This window comes from Panthera pardus, unplaced genomic scaffold (genome assembly GCF_024362965.1).
Source record: "Panthera pardus isolate Hobbes unplaced genomic scaffold, ASM2436296v1 HiC_scaffold_15, whole genome shotgun sequence".
NCBI lineage: Eukaryota > Metazoa > Chordata > Mammalia > Carnivora > Felidae > Panthera > Panthera pardus.
This window is the reverse complement of record NW_026526710.1, coordinates 68,248,818-68,269,895: the sequence shown is the minus strand read 5'-3', so window position 1 is coordinate 68,269,895 and position 21,078 is coordinate 68,248,818. Positions and strand designations below refer to the sequence as shown.

Here is a 21,078-nt window from a genome sequence, read left to right as displayed (position 1 = left end):
CAGACCCAGCCAGGTAGCTGGCTTTGCTGTCTTTTATCTTTGTCTCTTTCCTGCCCTGAGATGCCCTTTTTTCTCCTCTTTTTTTAATTTTTTTTAATGTTTACTTACTTTTGAGAGAGAGAAACAGAGTGTGAGCAGGCAATGGGCAGAGAGAGGGAGACGCAGAATCCAAAGCGGGCTCCAGGCTGTCAGCGCAGAGCCTGAGGTGGGGCTCGAACTCACAAACCACAGGATCTTGACCTGAGCCAACGTCGGACGCTTAACCGACTGAGCCACCCAGGTGCTCCTCTCTTTCCTCCTCATTTATCTTTCACATCGATCGCAGCATAACGCTTCATAATTTACCATCAGAAACACGCTTTTCTTCCCGCCCGCTCATCTAAGCTTCACTAGGGAGGCCCTTTATAGACTTTTGGCTACAGACCCAGGCTCGGCCATGCCCCACCTCCCAGCAAGTGCAGCAAAGCCCACACAGGGGTGGCTGGAGTGCCCAAGATGCCACAGCTGCGTCCACCTGGGCTCTCGCCGGTGCTCAGAGCCACCGCTTCCTTCTCTGTCAGAGACTCATCATTCGCCGCCTGGACGGGTCAGCTTTTCTACTTCATTCTTCTGTGTTTCGACTTCCTGCCATGCACTCCTGTCCCGAGGAATACAGAGATGCTCTGACTTCCACTAGATTTCTTCTCCTCTCTGGGGGCTTTTCTCCCCCCACAGGGTAGCCCAGAGAAGAGCCGCACCACCATACTCCCACCACACTGCCACACCGTTTCTCGCACCGTCGCGTTCTTTCTGCTTTCCCCAAACAAATCACAATAACGTGAAGAGCCGTAAATACGTTTACATCTTAACTTTTGTAACCATTGCCGTGTTTTGCCATGTCGACCTTCCCAGAGGACCACTGTTCTCTCTGTCCTGGAGGTTGGGGCCTCGAAGCCTCGGGCTTTTCTTAGATTTTCACCTTCTTTAGGTTACATGTGACTGGTTGATAAAAATACTTGCATCTCTGTGCAGTTGAAAAATGCGACGATTTTTCTGGAATAATTGGCTCAAAACTGGTTTCCTCTCCGGTGCCCAGTAACGGCTGGTCAGTTTCAAGGGGCCTCAGATGATGGGATTCATATCCCTTTGAGCCTCTTCCTCCCAAGAAAGGTATCTAAGGGTATTTCCTCACAGCTTTGTGTACTTTTGGCAAACATTTTGGCAAATGTTACTTGAGGGAATATTTTTTCTTTTATGATTTGTATGTAACTAATATATAGTCATTCGTTTCTATATAAATTAAGAAATATGGATAACCAAATATAATAAGAAAATTATGCAAACCTGCCACCCATGAGTCAGCACAGTTGTGTATATCTGTTTTTCTATGGGACTCATGTAGCTGGTACATATGTGTGCATAGGTATTAAACATATAGACTATTTATGGCATAATGTCTATATCACTGTATTTTTATTTATTTAATTTATTTAATTTATTTTAAATGTTTATTTATTTTCGAGACAGAGAGGTAGACAGGGAGGGGTGGGGAGAGACGGGGACAGAGGATCCGAAGCAGGCTCTGTGCCGACAGCAGAGAGCCTGATGCAGGGCTCCAACTCATGAACTGTGAGATCATGATCCGAGCTGAAGTCGTACACGTAACCAACTGAGCCACCCAGGAGCCCCTATTTCATTGTATTTTTAAGCTTTTATTCATTTCACTCATTTGCTCACATCATCAATCTTGTAGTTAATTCTATAAGTACCTATTGAGTGGCTACTATGATGTAGATGCTAAGGTAGGGAAAACAATATTGAATAAAATAGACATAAGTGAGCCCTGCACTCTGGACTTTACTGCCTAGAGAGGGAGACAGACACATAAATGAACACGTAACTTGCAATATTTTGGAAGCATTCTGCCAGAAAAGAACAAGGTATTCTGAGAGAGAACACCTGGATAGAAGATTTAGATTGGTGGGTGGGAGCAAGCTCTCTAAGAAAATGAGTTTTAATCTGAGCTTAGTGGAAAACTGGGTGGTAGGGCAGGTCAGGCAGAAGGACAGGGAGCCATTGTGATTGCTTCTAATCTGAGAGTAGTATGTAATAGCATGGAATGACATTGGAAAAGTAGGAAGAGACCATGCCAAGGAGTCTTTTTCTCTATATAGCAATATATCAAGAAGTCTATGCTTACCAAACAGATTTCATTTGTATTATCTTTAAATGGCCACTATATTGATCTACAATAATTTAATTAACTCACTCCTTATTGTTGGACCTTAGATTGTTTTTCAGTATTACATTTGTGGGGTTTTTGTTGTTGTTGTTTTGTTTTGTTTTGAATTTTTTTAATGTTTATTTATTTTTGAGAGAGAGAGACAGAGCATGAGCAGGGAGGGGCAGAGAGAGAGGGAGACACAGAATCTGAAGCAGTCTCCAGGTTCCAAACTGTCAGCACAGAGCCCGATGTGGGGCTTGAACTCATGAACTGCGAAATCATGACCTGAGCAGAAGTCGGACGCTTAACCAACGGAGCCACCCAGGCACCCCTCAGTATTGCTTCTGTGAACAACACTGAATTCAACATCTTTATACAAAGATCACTAATCATTTATATATTTACTTCCTTCCTTAAGATACATTTTTAGAAGTGGAATTGGTAACTCAGAGTATATCCATTTTTAAGGTTTTTGATAATGTGTTCTCTGACTTCTAGGTTTCTGCAGGATCAGTCATCTCCCTCAGTGGCCACAGGCCCATCTGCAGCTGCCTCTGCTCTGGCAGTCAACAGTCCTTCAGTCCTCATATTTCCAATCTGCTGATAGTCTTTTTCCCCCCTCTCTATTACTAAGAGATTTTAATACATAGAAATCATTTGTTATTATTTTAATAAAATATAAGAAGGGGGAGATGATAAACACATGTTCTCAGATTCCCATTTTGGACTGGGAATCTCATTTAAATCCAAGTTTACATGTAATTCATGAAGTTTGGTGTGAGGTAGGGATCTAACTTTTTAGTTGTCTCACTTTACTGAGAAGTCTGGGCTTTTTTCATGCATTTGAAATGCCTTTTATCCTAAACTGAACTTTCATGTTGGAAATCTGTTCCAATGGTGTATCTGCCTGTTTTGGCTCCAGTGCCCTCTTGCTTTACTCACTGCACTTTGGTAATACATTTTAATTGGAGAGATTACCTGTCTCTGGGCTTTCACTGCATTGTGGTTCTGGATTCTGGGTCAGACGTAATGAAGTGCCAGCTGTCATCACAGGATCAAGGTATCAATGGTACTACCAGAACAATGTATTTGTTTCCAGTGTACTATGTTTCTATTTTCTCAAAAATTCAGCAAATAATTGCTGATTAGCCACTTGGCATGATATGAGAAAGCAACAGATTTGTTCCCCTCATGGAATCTTCTTGGTTGGCCACAGACTCTTTGCAGTGATGTGAAAGCACCTCTCAATACTGTCTCAGATTCTCTGTAGATAGCTTGATTCAAGCCACTATATATTAATGTTTTCTTTTACAAAAAGACTTCAAACTATGGCACTATTGGATGAATGCCTTTATATATTCTCAAAATTTATTATCTTCTGTAGATAAATCTTTTCCTTCACAGCAAGGAATTTTACAGTAACCACTTCAGCTTTATAAAGTCCAAACCACATGAATTTAATTTATCCATCAAATAGTTATGTGTCTTTATGATGTACCAGGAAATGTTTCAAATGTTGAGTATATGGGTAATGCACAGAACAGACTGTCCCTGACCTCATCTAGCTTATACTTTATTTGAAAATACAGATAATAACACATAAACAAGTAAATAAACAATTGGGGAGAATAAGTGTTCTGAAAAGTGTAGAATATGACAATATGTTAGAGAGTGATGGGAATCAGGAAAAGCATCTCTGGACCTGTGATATTTGACCACGTACTTGAATTTAGTGAGTGCTTGAGCCATGGTTAGCCTATTTCTGGTCTGGTCCTAGTCAGTGATTATTATGAAGTTCTTAACTGGGATGATATACGCAGGGGTAGGCTGGCTTTCACTGCAAATTTAAGACCGCTGCCTATTTTAGAATCCATTATGTAACAGGATGAATTGATTCCATTTATAAAAAGTGGTCACCTGAGCTTGAACAACCTGTGTAAGCACATCACCAGTCTAAACCACACAGACAGCATAGTTTTCTCATCCATACCAAAAGCATTCATCTCTTTTTAGGCATGCTTACATGCTTCATTTTATTTAATCCTCAAAACTACTCTGGGAGAAAGTTATTACTACATTTCATAACTGGTTAAACTGAGATTCAGAGAAGTTAAGAAACTCGTTCAACGTCACTTGGCTGCATTGGAGTCTTCTTGCCTTGGAAGCACCTGCTCCCCTCCCCCCATCACCACCACAAAATCTGTTTATCTGAGTGATTAAATTAAGTGTGTGCTCAGGGGGTGTGTATGTGCATGTGCTTATATTAATGTGTGAAATATATGTGTGTACATACATTATGTGTTTAGAAATGAAGTCATTAAATTTGCCAGACCTTTTACATTTATTTTAGTCATGGTCACATTTCCTATATTAAAATGATTTCCATTTTCCAGTTTTTTGAGTCATGGTAACAAATACTTTTTTTGGTAACAAATACTTTTTTCTATGACATTCTTTCTGTTCTAGCAGGGTATTTTTCCCCCCTCTCTGCAAGGGAGATATATACACTCATATAACTCTATTCTTTAAAAAAACAATCTTTGGGGTGTCTGAGTGGCTCAGTAAGTTAAGCATCAGACTCTTGATTTTGGCTCAGGTCATGATCTCATGGTTCATGGGATTGTGCCCCCTCGTTGGGCTCTGTGCTTAAAGGACAGAGCCTGCATGGGATTCTCTCTCTCCCTCTCTCTCTCTCTCTGCTCCTTTCTGCTTGCGCGCTCTCTCTCTCTGTCTCTCTCTCAAAATAAATAAATAAATATTAAAAAGCTTTAAGGTTTAAAATTTTTTTTAATATCACTGGAGAATTTCTGCTTAACTCTACCAAAATTATTTTTCTTTCTACTTTTGTATGATATCTTTATCATCTTAATCTTCAGCTCTGACATTCCTCTCACATTTCATGCATTTCATGCATTTTTAGCTTCCTCACTAATGACCTGCTGATAGGGAAATGTGTCTTCAGAAATTATACCATTTTCTAAACATTGAAGATTATCTTATTTTATATAACCATCATCATCCCTAACATTTATTTTAACAAGAATGTGTTGGTAGAAAGTATGCAAAAAATTAGGCTTTCTTGTAAAATCATGTCAAACTATCCTTGGATAGAGTCATAAAAAAGCAGACATATTCTGGTCATTGATTTGTAGTTTTGTAAAGTAACGATGTAATAAAATTCGTGGATATGGCTGTTCTAATTAAAGGAAAAACTATGAAAGCCCATGAATCAAAAATAAGTATCTAAATCTAGCCAATGAAATAAATCAGCATGGAAGTTGAGATAAATGAAAATAAAGACAGTCTAATATGATAACTCCTATGCTTTTGTGCTGTTTGGTACTCAGCAACTTGAGAAACTAGGAATTCGTTTTGGACAAAATCCCAGTAGCCTCTACATAATTGTCCAGCCTGGATTATTTTAGTATTTGTTGTCATCATGATGTGATTTGAATTGCTTCCTAACTTGCAGAGTATTGTATAGAGAGGAGTTTTTCTCAGCAACATACTTGGTCAATGATATGTGCCTACACTTGTTTGGAGTGTATATTAGCTTTACCTCCATTATACAAGGAACATCTTTATTATCAGTTTATTAAATCTGAAGTACATTTCCTACATGAGACTTTAGTTAAGTGCTTGACTCTTGAAATGTCACAGTGAATGATCAATGTGTGTGAAGACTTTTGTTCCATTTTTTAGTTATTACGCAGTACAGATGCTGAGGGATATGAAGGGGCAAAATCCACATCTTGTCTCAGCTTTCCTTCAATGGTTCTTCATCTTTTTTAAAAATTATTTTAAATTTTATTGAAATCCAAGTTAGTTGGGGCGCCTGGGTGGCTCAGTCGGTTAAGCGTCTGACTTCAGCTCAGGTCATGATCTCGCGGTCCGTGAGTTCGAGCCCCGCGTCGGGCTCTGGGCTGATGGCTCAGAGCCTGGAGCCTGCTTCCGATTCTGTGTCTCCCTCTCTCTCTGCCCTTCCCCCGTTCATGCTCTGTCTCTCTCTGTCTCAAAAATAAAAATAAACGTTAAAAAAAAAAAAAAGAAATCCAAGTTAGTTAACATGTAGCGTAATAATGATTTCAGGAGTAGAATTTAGTGATTCATCACTTACATATAACACCCAGTGCTCATCCCAACAAGCGCCCTCCTTAATGCCCATCCCCCATCTAACCCATCCCCCCACCCACCTCTCCTCCAGCAACCCTCCGTTTGTTCTCTGTGTAAGAGTTTCTTATGGTTTGCCTCCATGTTTTTATCTTAGTTTCTTCATCTTAGCAGCACATGAGAATTACCTATGGAGTCTTGAAAAGTCTTGAACCCAGACTGCAACAAAGTTAAACAGAATCTCTGGGATGAGACTCTAGATTCATTAGTTTTTAAATCTCTCCAGATAATTGCAATATACAACCAACACTGAAAACCAGCACTTTAGTCCAGTGGTTCTCAAACTTGAACAGACGGCAGAGTCATCTTAAAACACATAAACACTTAAAACTTTAAGAAGTGAGCTTCTTAAAACACATTCCTTGGCTACCCTGGGTTTCTCTGTAGGTCTTATTGGAGATTGAGGGTAGGTAGTTCTAGTTAGTTCTCAGGTGACGCTGATATTGCTGAGATCCCAAGATCACACTTTAAGAACCTTTTTCTCCCTTCTTTTCCACCTAGGCCATTTCATTTTGTCTTCAAGGTCCAGCTGAAATCTCCTTGTGTATGAAAATATCATAAATTATTCTGCTCACTGATTTCTGTTATACCTTTTACATAGTGATTAATTACCTACTGCCTCGGGAATCTCCTGAACTTTTTATTTTTTATTTTTTAATGTTTACATGTTTGTTTTATCACTTCCACCATGCTGTGTATGCTGTGTACTGGAAAGGAAGATCCATACTTTCTTGTGCGTCTTCACATTCCCTCTGCCCATGGGTTGGTGCCATAGACATGGCAGAAACTAATTGGATAGATGGATGGATAGGTGGATGGATGCAGATTAATTATTGATTAATTTCCTGACGGTTTCCTTTCTTCTGTTTCATGTTTATCAGACCTGAAATCCCTTCAGAAATCATTGAATCTCTGTGTCTCCTGGGGCTCACCATTTACTTATTTGTAATATAAGGAGGCTGAGCTAATTCTTCTGGTTACAGAAAAAGAACACCTTTCAGGGAAAAGAGCATAGGATTTGGAGTCACACAGGATTGCATAAAGCTTGCACATTTGAACAGAGTCCTGCATATACAATGTGTGGGTTATCAGAAACAAGTTACCTAAACAATTTGAGTTTTGCCAGCCTTATTTCTTTAATATGCATAAGAATAAAAGTTATCAAAGAATAGATATATGGAAAGCACCTGGAAAAAATCTTGACATTTGCTAGGCATGCATAACTATTAAACCTCTTGCTTCCATGAAAATTCTAACATGTTTCCCCAAAACATGCATTTTCGTGTTGGCTTGCTCCAAGCCGTCTGGTGGACTTTTAGGAAATACCTTTTAAACTTCAATATGACACTTTAACTCCTTAGTTTCCCAATAGGTATTGGAGCTGGTGTATTACTGTTCTTTTAAAGCTATAGCACCCCCTGTTAACCTCCCACTGAGCCACCCTTCAGTCCCAGACCCTACTATACTGGTGTATCCTTTAAACACCTCTGGCTTGCCAGTGCAGCCAACTGACAACCGTGAGCATGATGCTTTGCTGTTTTAAGTCTCATTTTCCAGATCTGTTGAATGAATGTGCTTGGTGTGACTATGCTGTAGAGGAGACAGCGGCACTGCAGCAGAAGGACATGACTTTGAACCCTGGTTCTGCCAGGAACAAGACGTTGGGCACTTAAGCTCTTTGGACCTCAGTTTTTAGTTATAAAAATGGTACTTGGACTAGAAAATCTTAAGTCTTAAGAATCTGTGCCAGACACTGGGCACAGTACATATTGAATATCTCATTTCAGAACCTGCGAAGAAAAAAACGATGATTCCACTTTACAGATGAGGACATTGGGCTCAGAGAGGTTAGGCAAACTAAGTGAGGTCACAAAGCTATCAAGTGGCTGTGCTAGGATTTGTACCTGAGAAATTAAACTGTGGCCTTCCTTATTATCAGCCATTGCATTATCTCCCAGAATTATAAGAGCGTTTCCAGATTTAAAATATTATGATCATATGAGATTTTTCTTCCAACAACTTCAACATGGTAGGCAAGACATGTATTATTTACCACTAGTATAGAGATCAAGAAACGGAGGCTTCAGTGAGAAAATTGAGGCTAAAAATGCCATGAACTATATGGTAAAAGAACAGATGGTGCTTATTTTCATGGAGTTTATAATCAAGAAATTGCACAAGAAAGACAAACATGTAATAAATATTGTGGGTGTCTTTAACAAGGTTCTTTAATAAAGTTATTTTGTGAAGTTCTTTGCAACTCTTTCTACATAAAAGAAACTGTAAAATCAAACATAGTTCAGCTGTTGAATTTCAGAGGCTAATGTAGAATACTCTATTTTAATCCCTTGGAAAAGTATGTACTCTTCAAGATGTTTTTGTAATTTCAGAGATAATAGTGACTCTCGACCAGCTACATTCTGTGTTTTAATAGAGTGACTGAAACAACAAGCTTACTGCCAAGGAGTGATGTAGGTGGTGGGTTGATCAGAAGTATTAAGCATGTGGCTAATCAATGTGCTACCTATGTAATCATTTTTTTTTTTCACTTTAGAATAAAGAACTAAAAACCAAGGTGGCACTTTGGTCTGAAACTCCTAGAACAACAGTATCCAAGGGTGTCTCTACAAGGTAAGTTTTTTCTTCCCCCACTGCCATCTGCCGTCACAGCTTTGTTGAACATTCATTCATGAATGTTGGCATCTATCCCACTTGAGAAATATTCCAATCTATTAATACTTATGTAATCACTTGTTTATTGTCTGTTTCCCAGTTCTTGAGAACTGGACCTGTGTTATTTGTTCAGCATTGAATCCTCAAAGCCTAACATATAAATACTTACTGAATAAATGAATGAATAAATTTAGATATCTTTTCTTGCTTTGTGCCATAAAACAAGCCAGGTATCTGCTTCAACTCTTTCTACAAGCAGTACACATCATCTTCCCTATTGTCCTTGTTTTCTGTTACTCCTGTTTTCTGTAGCATTGATGAACACCTTAATTATAAATTGTATTTATTTAAATGTCCATGACTGTATCTCAAACCAGGTAGATTGTAAATGTCAAGAAGGCAGGAATGGTTCCTTGTATTTCACTTTATTTCCTGCATTGCTAAGGGCAAGAGTCTTCAATAACTACCTAATAATGACTGAATCAAGCAATGATAATGACCCACTACAGCAATCAAAACGATAGTTGAAACCATCAAAGTCACTTTCTAATGGTGACAGAATCTGAAGTGACAAGTTGTAAAAAAAAGAAAAAAAAAGACTTCTGGGCTCAAATCTTATTTCCATAATACTCTATGAAATTATCACTTAAAAGAAAACATAGTCTGTAATTACATGAATCATTTAAAAAGTGATTAAAAACTTCCTGTTCTAGCAGCTTTTGAATTTCCCAGTCTAATCCCTCTAGGGCAGAAGCCTGTTTTCTGAAACTCTCTTCTGTTCAGTGCCTGAGGTAGAAAATCAGGCCCGCTGTGATGAATATCAGTCCAAGAATTCAGGTGGGTCCATCTCCCTTGGCAGAACTCCCTGCAGCCTTGCTTCCCTTTGCTAATGATATATGTAATGAGAGATGAGATGAAGCCATTCTGAATAGATTCTTCTAAAATTGTCAGTCCCCCTGATGCGAAGTTATCCACTTTTTGGCCAGTAGCCCTGAAACTTCCAATAAAGAAAAGAAATTAAGCCCCAGAAATATTACAGGAGGAAGTGAAATACCCACATTTCAGAAGCAGTGAGAGAAGTAGTCACTTCAGTGGGGGAAGAAATGAAGAGTCCAGAACAGAAGAGCAAGCATGACTTTCCAAGGAAAAGGAAGACAATTGATTTTTTTGTTCCCTTACCAGATACCAGTCCCCTTGGGGTGGTGAGGCATCAGCTGTTTTGACCCTGTAGGGAACGCAGACAGAGTGGAGTGAAGGAGAGGTCAACTGCTTGTCTCTTTATTGTAACTACTCCAGTATTGAATGCAGAGACTCTAGCCCGTACAGAGGGAATGTGCTGGAAAGAATGACTTCTATGGCCAATTCTTTAGTTGTAGTAAATTCATTGTTAAACATCTTTTAGTTTTAAAGATTTCTTTTCTTTCTATGACTTGGTAGGTCTCATGTTTGCAAAATGAAATATGGCCAATTGGCTGCTTTGAGGACGTAAGTGGTAGTATGATGTGGTAATTCTGGGTTCACCCATATACAGTGGAATTATAACTCAAGGGAGAGATTGGAGTAGAAAAGTAGCTGTTCAGGGGGAAAATCATATGCATTTAAAAATTAATCCAGGCAAATCTCTTTAATTACCCACAAAATATAATTCTGTATCTCTCAGTAAATATTAAAAAGCAAGGTGGTGTCTTTGAGCATTAAAACATATAGATGTTTCTTGAACACCAGAAAGGGTGTTTGCTGGAGATTCAGGATCATCTTCTTAGACAAAAACAGCAACAACAAAATGCACATACAAACGTGTGTGTGTGTGTGTGTGTGTGTGTGTATACACACATATATACATACATATATATTGTAAATACTGGAATCACACAGTGAGGGGAGAAGTTCAGACTTGAGAAGCCCACAGGACTCAAACATCCTGGCAGGAGGGTTGATTCGTGTTTCCTGTCTCCAGGTCACTCCAATGCATGCCTTCACTGCATGGAATGGCAGATATAGTCTCTAATTCTCTCACTTCCCCTCACTCTTCCTCACTCTTGTCCCTCTACAACTAGCTGAATTTACATAAGTTAGATGCTTCCACAGTGTGATTCTATCATGTCTCATGGGGAATTAGTCAGTCAACCAATTAACCACCAGATCTCTTAGATTAAAGCAATTAGTTCAGACTTGGTCGTATAGCGGTGGTGGAGATGGAAATGGTGGTGATACACCAATTATATCGCTAAAGTTTAATGTGCTCTCTATCAATAATTATTTGATCTTTTCTACAGTGAATTGAAGACTGAAGGCACGACGCCCTATCTGATGTTGATCAGGCTCCAGAAATGAGCTGACTAGCTGAAGATCTCAATAAGCAAGATCACTATGTGGGTCTTATTTATTCCTTGAAACACAGACTAAATGTGCAAGTTAAAATGGCTCACTGGCAGTATTCAATGGGATTTATTATACGTCAACGGCTCTGCAGGAAGAGGACACTCCAGAAAATCAAACAAATGTATATTCAAGGCAAGGAACTCTTCCTTCAAAACTTACTGAATGGGTGAAGAGACCTGGGGCATTTGATGGAAGATGAATTTTGTTTAAACTTCAAAAAGAATCTGAATATTTTTTGCAGATTTTTGCTGAAGGGAGTGGTTTAAGGTTGTCAACTATAACCTTCTGATAGTGGTTTTTATGTATATAAATGGAAGAGTGTATGTGCATGTGTGTGAATAAATGATATATTTTAAAGTTAACTTTGAATAACAAGAAATATCCTAACATGCATTTATAAATTCATCTCCTGACCTATCGTTAGTAGGAGAGTTATTCTCTATGGCATTATGGGCAGGAGAAGTAGGTTCTTTTTAGCTAATTCCCCAATCCACGCAGCCCTCCATTGCTAAGAATCACGGCATCTTACCGCACCTCTGGAAGCCATTGTTCTTTAGCTGGGATTGAGAATTGGTTGCGAGAGATAACCCACAAGTAAGCATGAAGAAATGCAGTTTGTGACTCTGACCTGGTGCCTAATTTTCTTTATAAGATTCATTGTATTAGCTAAGAAAATATTTGGGGGAAAGAATAGGAATACAATGCCGTCAACTCACACCTTCACAAAAATACGTGTATTGTGGGTTAAGAGGAGCAATGGCTACTGTCTATAGCTGGGAAGATTCTCCATCCATCGTATGTCCAGTGCCTTGGTGAAAGTGTGCTTGCATTTTGATACAGGCATTCATCACAGGTGAGTTTGTGCTTGCTATGAGGAAAATTAGACTCTAATTTGTAGAAGTGCAAACGGGCTAACAGGATAGAAGGCACTTGAACTAAATGAATAATGGGCAGACTTAGCCCTGCTGAAGGGTGAATTACTTGTAAGCCTTTTGATTATCCTCTCTGGTGTACGACTGTAAACATTTTCTCAGGAAAGCTGCTTCAAGCCTTTCAATGTGGAATGTGAAATATCAGTATTATCTATGAAATATTTAAAAATACATTCAAATGAGATTAAGTGACGCATTTATAAATTCATTGACGTACTGTAATCCTTGAAATGTTGCGTAACTATATGTGTGCATTTCGTGAATCATGTTTTTATTGCTTGGTGGTTTTTCAGATGTAGTTATTTAATAGCATTTATGACACGGCTCCGATGCCAGGAACAATTCTAAGTACTTTACCTGTATTAATTGCTTTAATCTACCCAAAAGACCTCAAAAGCAAGTCATACTATTATTACCATCTCACAGGGGTGGATGCTGTGAGGTCCGGTAATTTTCCCTGCTGCTACAATGGAGCGAGGATTTGGACCTCTTGATTTGGCTGTCAGTATTCCTTCTACCTGCTCGCTTGATGGTCTGAGATACTCCCACACTACAGAAATGCTTTTTCTTTTTGCTACTTTAATGAAACAGCTTCCTTGTTGGCTATCCGCACCATCCTGTGAGTGACAGAAAGAAACTTTACTCATAAAGTAAATATTTTCCTGCAATAAGTTGGCCTTTCACCTACTTGGACTACCCTCGTAAGAACGTAGTTCAAAACAACTTGCTAAAAATCTTCTAATTTTACATTTATTATCATGACCTTATACCACATGGAAGACTTTTTGGCAGTGTATTTTCAGGCACATTTGTGGGAGATTGGGATCATGAATTCTGCTTCAAGCATTTGCAGTGTAGTGTGTGAGTTCACTTTTCACCTGGTGATCACTTAGCTTCCTCTTACACCTCAATCACCAAGCTGGATGTTAATAAATGTGAGATTTTGGAATGGATCCATTGAACAGACCTAACAACCAGAATGATTCCCATTAGAATAATGTATTCTAAAGACAAAAATAGGAAGACACTGCTGGATTTAATGTAGGTCTCACTCTGCTCATTTTTATTTTGTTTTTTATTTTTTTAATATAAAATTTATTGTCAAATTGGTTTCCATACAACACCCAGTGCTCATCCCAACAGGTGCCCTCCTCAATACCCATCACCCCCCTCCCCCCCCCCGCCTCCCACCCCCCATCAACCCTCAGTTTGTTCTCAGTTTTAAGAGTCTCTTATGTTTTGGCTCCCTCCCTCTCTAACCTTTTTTTTTCCCTTGCCCTCCCCCATGGTCTTCTGTTAAGTTTCTCATGATCCACATAAGAGTGAAAACATATGGTATCTGCCTTTCTCTGGAGGACTTATTTCACTTAGCATAACATCTTTGAACACGGAAAGTACCACTGGACGTGATACGGATAGGAGGTGCTCATGTGCCCTCCATGTTCACCTTGGAATGTTCTTTGGATTTCCTGAGACTAAGATCAAGCAGTTTCAGCAGCGTAAAAAGATCTGGACTCTTCAAATACAAAAATATCTTTTTAATAGCATCAGCAGTATCATTTACTTGTCATATATAGATTTTTCCTATATCTTTACTGTCTCAGCTTTTATCATTTGGAATGTTTTTGGAATAAATATTTCTGAGCCATAAAACAAACAATTACAATGGAGAATAAAAAGTATTAATCTGAAAGTAGTATCACACGAGAAATACAGGAAAAGAAATACCAGTTCAGTTGTAGCCTAAATAATTGTGCTTATAATTATACTAATTAATACATTAGATAAGAAGGCCTGAAGTGGACCTTGAAGTGAATATATGAAGGTAGAAATGAAAAGAAACAGTTTCACTTTGATTACATATATCATTACGAATTACCATTAGGAAATGTTCAAGCAACAACAAAGAGAAACGTTTAAATAATTGGTGTAATGCATCTATCTTTTGAATAATTGTCTACAATAAAGAAATTGATATATTTTGTTTATTTTTTGTTTTTATTTCTTTTTACATTAAAATTATGATGTATAAGTAGGGGTGCCTGGGTGGCTCAGTTAGATTAAGTGTTGACTTCAGCTCAGGTCATGATCCCATGGTTCTTGAGTCTGAGCCCCGCATCCAGCTCTGTGCTGACAGCTCAGAGCCTGGAGCCTGCTTTGGATTCTGTGTCTCCCTCCGTCTCTGCCCCTCTCCTGCTTGTGCTCTGCCTCTTTGTCTCTCAAAAACATTTTAAAAAAATAAATAAGATAAAATAATTATGCATAATTAAATTAAACCATTTTTATTTGATTGTTCATGACAATAAAATCCATAATCAATGGATTGGTTTTGCTAGTGAGCAGGTATTTAGATGACTCCCTGAATTTTTCTGCTAATTTTTTCTTGGATCCAAATTAATGGGAAAAAGTAATCTACTAATATTTTATTCTGAATATGAAAAAATAGTAACATTATAAAATTAAGAACACACTTTTCAAATTCTTTCATATTTCTTTACTTTCTTTACCTCTCCTCTGAGCCTGAGGTAATCATAGAATCCTCATCAATATTGATGTAAGGACCCATTCCATCAAGAACTGAAAATTCCTTCAACTAATGTCATAATCATTTTAATTCCTCCCTTCCTCCTTTTTTGCTTCCTTCCATTTTTTTGGGGGGTGGGAAATCTTAAGATTCAGTAGAGATTTAGATAATCATATTTAATTGTTGTGTTATTATTAAAATATATACTTATAAGTGTTTAAAAATTGAAGTAGAATTACAGAAAATTGGTATTTATTCTAGGCATGCAAGGTTGATTTATCATTTGAAAATAAGTCAATGAGTGACACCTGGGTGGCTCAGTTGGTTGAGCTCCTGATTTTGGCTCAGGTCATGATCTCTTAGTTTGTGAGTTCAAGCTCCACATTGAACTCACTGCTGTCAGCACAGAGCCAGCTTCGGATCCTCTGCCCCCCTTGCTCTCTGCCCCTCCCCTTGCTCATTCTGTCTCTCTCTCCCAAAATATTTTAAAAAATCAATTAAGTAACCATATACACATAATAAAGAAGAAAAATTATATAATTATTTTAATAGGTGAAGAAAAGTATCTGACAAAATTTAACACTCATTCATGATAAAAACTCAGCAGACTGGGAATAAGAAATTTTATCCTTCTGATAAACAGCATTTACAAAAAAGCCTTCAGTTCATATAACTAATGATGAAAGACTAATACTGAGATGCTTGCCCTCACCACTTTTCTTAAACATTGTACTCTAAGTCCTAGCCATTGGAATATGTCAAGAAAAAGAAAAAGGAAGAAAAGGCATACAAATTGGAAAGGAAAAGTAAAATGTCCATTGTTCATACAATTGTTAATGTAGAAAACTTTAATGAATCTACCAAACAGCTACTAGAACTAGTAAATAAAGTTAACAAGTTCACAGATTACAAAGCTGAAATTAGTGAAATTGAAATTAAACATATTAATATTTGATTTGCTATTGGTGAAAACATACACAAATATCTAAATGGATGGAAAGGAATATCCATAAATAGACCCATCTATGTGATTTTTTTTTGTGTGATTGATTTTTGACAAAGCTGTCAAGGCTATAGAAAGGAGACAGGAAAGTCTTCTAAACGGCATTGAAAATACTGCAAGTTGTTGTGGGTTTTTTTGTTGCTGTTGTTTATTTTTGAGAGAGAGAAAGAGTGTGACAGGGGCAGAGACAGGAGAAGACACAGAATCCGAAGCAGACTCCAGGCTCTGAGCCATCAGCGCAGAGCCCTACATGGGGCTCGAACCCACAAACTGCGAGATCATGACCTGAGCCAAAGTCAGACTCTTAGTTGAGCCACCCAGGCACCCCTACTGCAAGTTTTATATGTGAAAAAAAATTAGCATCAATTCTTATCTCTCACAGTGTATAATTAACATGAAATGGACACTATACCTAAATGTAAAACTAAACTAAAATTTCTAGCGGAAAACAGTCTCTTTGCAACACTTTACAACCTTTGTGTTTAGTACACAAAGAACACAAACCATAAAAGGAAAAAAATTGATGATTGAATATTAAAATTCAAATATTGTGCTCTTTGAAAGACACCACTAAACAAATTTTAAAAAGCAACCTACAGAATGGGTGAAAATATTCACATGTATAGGATTTGTATTCAGAATATATAAAGAACTTTTAAAACAATGAGAAGGCAAACTAATAAACATATGGACAAAAATGTTCAGAGAGTCACTTCTTAAAACAAGATAGACAAATTACAAATACACGTATGAAAAGATGCCTCATCCGTTGCCTATCAGGGGAATGCCAATGAAAACCTCTAAGAAATAAATACCAAACCCCCACTAAAACAGCTAAAATACAAACACCAGCCTTATTGAGCATGTGGAGAAACAAAATCATGTGCTAAAGGCGAGAATGCAAAAATGGGACCAGCACTTTGGAAACCAGGCTGTTTCTTTAAGAGTCAAATATACACCTGCCATATGACCTAGCTGTTCCATTCTTTGTTTTTTGTTTTTGTTTTACCCAAGAGAAACAACAGCTTCTGTCCACAAGAAATGTGTATCTGAATTTTCATGGCACCTTTGGTTGTGATAGCCAAGAACTAAACACAAATGTCCATTAACAGGTGATATAAAACATAGTACATCCATACTTTGGAAGAGAACTTGACAATAAAAAGAAACAAAGCATAAATATATACAACAGTGGATAAACTTCAAATCATTATACTTAGTGAAAGAATCTAGAGGAAAAAAAGAGGACACACTATGTGATCCCATAGTGAAAGAGAGCAAATCAGTATTTGCCTGGGGTAGCGAGTAGAGGGAAAGTGCGAATAGCAAAACAGAGAAATATATGGGGGTAGTAGAAATGTCCAGTGTGTAGATAATGGTTATGTTTTCATGGATATCTTCCATGCCCAGAACCAATATATTGTACAATTTAAATATTAATTTCAATAAAGTAATTAAAAAATTTAAGTTAATGCTACATTATTCTATACCTACTCAATCAGGTTCTCGTGTAGGAGTCGTTCATTTCTTCTTTCAACAAATATATATTGATGCCTTCTATTTGCCAGGCACTGTTCTAGATGCCAGGGCTATGGCAGTGGGGAAAGAGGAGGGTGTGAATGTGTCAGAGAAGAAAGAAAAAGGAAAAAATCTGTACCTTAATGTAAATATATTCTAGTGACAAAAAAACAAACAGATAATAAAGTCAGAGATGTCCCATGGACTGTGAATAAAAATAAAGCCGAACACAGGGATCAGGAATTACTAGGGGTGAAAGGCTGTGGTTACACTTTTAAACTGGGTGATAATTTAAATGTAGTAACCATGGGGGCGCCTGGGTGGCTCAGTCGGTTGGGTATCCAAGTTTGGCTCAGGTCATGATCTTCCAGCTTGTGAGTTCAAGCCCCGCATGGGGCTCTGTGTTGACCATTCGGAGCCTGGAGCCTGCTTCGGATTCTGTGTCTCCCTCTCTCTCTGCCCCAACCCACTCGCATTCTGTCTCTGTCTCAAAAATAAACATTTTAAAAAATTAAAAATAAAATAAATGTAGTAACCATGGATTGGTAATTTAAATAGGATAGTAATTTTAAATAAGGCCTCCCTCTTTAAAGAAAACATTTAAGTAAGCAAAGATAGGAAGAAGGCTAGGAAAGTGACCCGAAAAAGGTATTATTTGGTGGAAGAAGCGTCCGGGAAGGGGCAAGCCAGGTGCACTAGCTCCAAAGGACAGGCAGACCAGGTGTGTCCCAGAATAGCTGGGACATCAGTGCAGCTGGACTGGCAGGTCAAGAGTGAGTCCTAACATTGTCTCAATCATTTTCCATGCAATATAGTCTTTCATGTTTCCTTTGTATAAATCATTCCTTTTATTTGAAAAGTAAATTATCCTTCTAGTTCTTTGAATTCTGAGCAGTGGTAAACTAACAGTTTTTAGGAATCTGTATCTTAATTCTTGGTTGTCTGTGTTTTCCTAACATGCTGAGAAAACCCATGTTTTCTGGAAGGCGCAGTGAAGGGAAAATTGCTCTTGAGAGGTTCAGTTGAGTGGTCTTATTCTGACTTTACACTCTGCCTAGAGGAACTCATGAGGAACTGCTTTTGGAAGTCAGGGGAGGAGAAGAGTGTCCATGAAGCCAGATGATGCGTGTTCACAATCCAATATGCTAACTAGCATGACTCCAAATCATCTGTTTCATTATTTTTCATCAGTGAATGAGTCACGATACAAATTTCTCTGGAGAATCAAGCAGATTGAAGTTGTTGGCTATTAACCTTGCTGCTGCTTTTTTAATTTTTTAAATTTATTTATTTATTTTGAGGGAGAGAAAGAGAAAGCCCAAGCAGGCTCCACGCTGTCAGTGCAGAGTCCAGCACGGGGCTCAAACTCGCGAACCGTGAGATGGTGACCTGAAAGAAAACCAAGAGTCAGACATCTAACCAACTGAGCCACCCAGGTGCCCCTATGATATAGCCTTCATCAAATTGTAATTGTTCTTGGTATAAAGAGCACTGAATAATCCAAACACCTTACATACAGGTTCTAAAAGATTTTCCCTTTCCGCATTAAAGACATTGAAGGTCAAGATGGTCTTCCCCGACCCCACCCCCAATACGGAGCATGCTATAACTATTTAAAAATCCTATAAAGCCTTAGGGAAAGCAAGTTCCTAATGACTTCTCATGAATTATTTAAGACGAACCCAGGGGCGAAAGATTCTGCCTATGTGAAACAGCATTACTGCTACCAGGGAGTAAAGTTGAAAGAACAGTGCCAGGGATTTATTTTGCTTGCAGTGGGAGAGTTGTTTATCTCTAAATTAAAAACTCATCATTATCTTGGCAAAGACTGACTAAGTAACATATGGAATGAGAGCAACTCTGGGAACAAGGCAGCCTTTGCAAATGAACATTTAAAAGGAAGCTCTTTGGTTGTGGTCTTGAATTGGTCCTTTCACCAGTCTGGGACTAAGGAAGTTACTACCTCCTGCCTCAGCATTTTATTATGGGGAAGAAAAAGGTTGTAATACGTTGAGGTGCTTACGTACCATGGAATACTTCAACACGTTAACTGCTAATTTCACACATGTATAATTCAAAATTATTAGAAAATTTCCCTTGCAAAGCCCAGTCTTTAAACAAATCGTAAATGAAAAAGTTTAGAGAGATGGATAAAAATCACTTGGCTAAATCCAAATCGTTTATTTTTTCCTAGTTCCTAATGGATACCATTTCAAATATGATACAAGTTCCATGTTGATACTGATTTAATGTTCTTCATGCACCACACATTCAGCTGCAACACAGAAATAAGTTTGCTTTGAGTACACAAGATTACTGATAAAAATGCATTTTTATTTGAAAAAATGTGCAGAAACAATCACTGAATACAATTCTCCACCATAGTATTCAAACCCAGACACCACAAAATCATTGGATGCTATGATTTCTGAAGCCACTAGAACTTTGATACAACAAAATTATGATCTAACAGTGTTTGTCAGGCACCACAGTCTACTCAGGGGTGCATAAAATAAAAACACCGTGTTTAAGGTTTTCATTTACATTCATAGCACTAGACAAAACAGTGATCTGTGTAGATGACAGACAAAACAATCAAAAGTGCTTAGCCTAACAATGAGAATAATATCACTTAAAGGTAGACTGTCGGAATACAGTGAAGCACTTCAGTGTTATGTTGAACATTATCTATTTTTAATACATTAAGCAGGATAACTTATTTCTCTTAGATAATTTCAGATGCAGTCAGTACCTTTTGCAAGGCTATGGACACAAAAGCCCTATTTGTACAAGGAGGATCTGACCAAGTTGTAATATACTATCTAGAATGTAATTGGACTCCTTGAAAGAAATACAAGATGACATACAAAATGAAATAGAGCTCATAGTTTTTTCAAGAACTTGAGATATATTAAACATTTCCAATCAAATACAATGACTTCAAGTTGCTAACATTTTATGCCTTCCAATATCCACTTCTAAAATTGGTGTTTTGTCCCTGCTATGACACTTCTTCTCACAAGTGGTTTAAATTATTACTGTAATTTTTATTACTCTTAGCTTATGAAAATAGTGCCTGTTTACGAAAGGGAACATAATTTACAAACCAATTTCTTAGATGTAGTTTCCTTTGATACTGACATGAACTCTATGAGGGACACAGGGTTTATAAGTTCCATATGAGGAGAAGCCACTAAGATATTTAATGGCACACTCATGAGCCCCAAATTGTTCTTTCTGACGAGTCTCCTTTCTACACTACTAGGTTTCCTCTCAAAGAGGATTTAAAAAAATAACCTGGAGAACAGAAAATTATAAGAATACGTTTACTAGGGACAGACACTATTTTGATGTTCCAACAGATATAAGGACAAGAGCCTTTGGTTAAATAAGGGATCCATTAGGTTAAGGACAGACATGCCCACTTCTACAAAATTTGCTAATGATTCTTAAAGACTAAGTTAGTTGAGGGATATTAGCCATGATTTCCGTGACCTGTTGGAAAGAAAAGGAGCCATTAAACAAGTTTGATCGACTCAAAGATGATTTCTTTGTAAGTTTTTTTCTTCAAAAGCTGACACCCTTTTAAATAACCCCACTATTTTGTTACTAATGTTTTTTGCTTGTTTTTTGTTCTATCTATATATGAAGCTAGAAAACATCTCAACCATAC

General features: G+C 37.8%; 1 protein-coding gene across 3 annotated transcripts in view; it reads left to right on the top strand.

Annotated features, from left to right (window-relative positions):
• The window catches only part of CCDC68 (coiled-coil domain containing 68), a 48,758-nt gene extending 36,968 nt beyond the window's left edge, over window positions 1–11,790 (top strand). For 2 of the 3 annotated variants that reach the window (XM_019463994.2, XM_019463993.2), the window contains exons 11-12: window positions 8,928–9,004; window positions 11,323–11,790. In XM_019463994.2, the coding sequence (XP_019319539.1) occupies window positions 8,928–9,004; window positions 11,323–11,380 (135 nt within the window). In that variant the 3' untranslated portion in view covers window positions 11,381–11,790. Of the gene's footprint in view, window positions 1–115; window positions 276–8,927; window positions 9,005–11,322 lie in introns of those variants that run through there. The other variant, XM_053902747.1, reaches the window with a different exon arrangement.
• The last annotated feature ends 9,288 nt before the right edge of the window (window positions 11,791–21,078 follow it).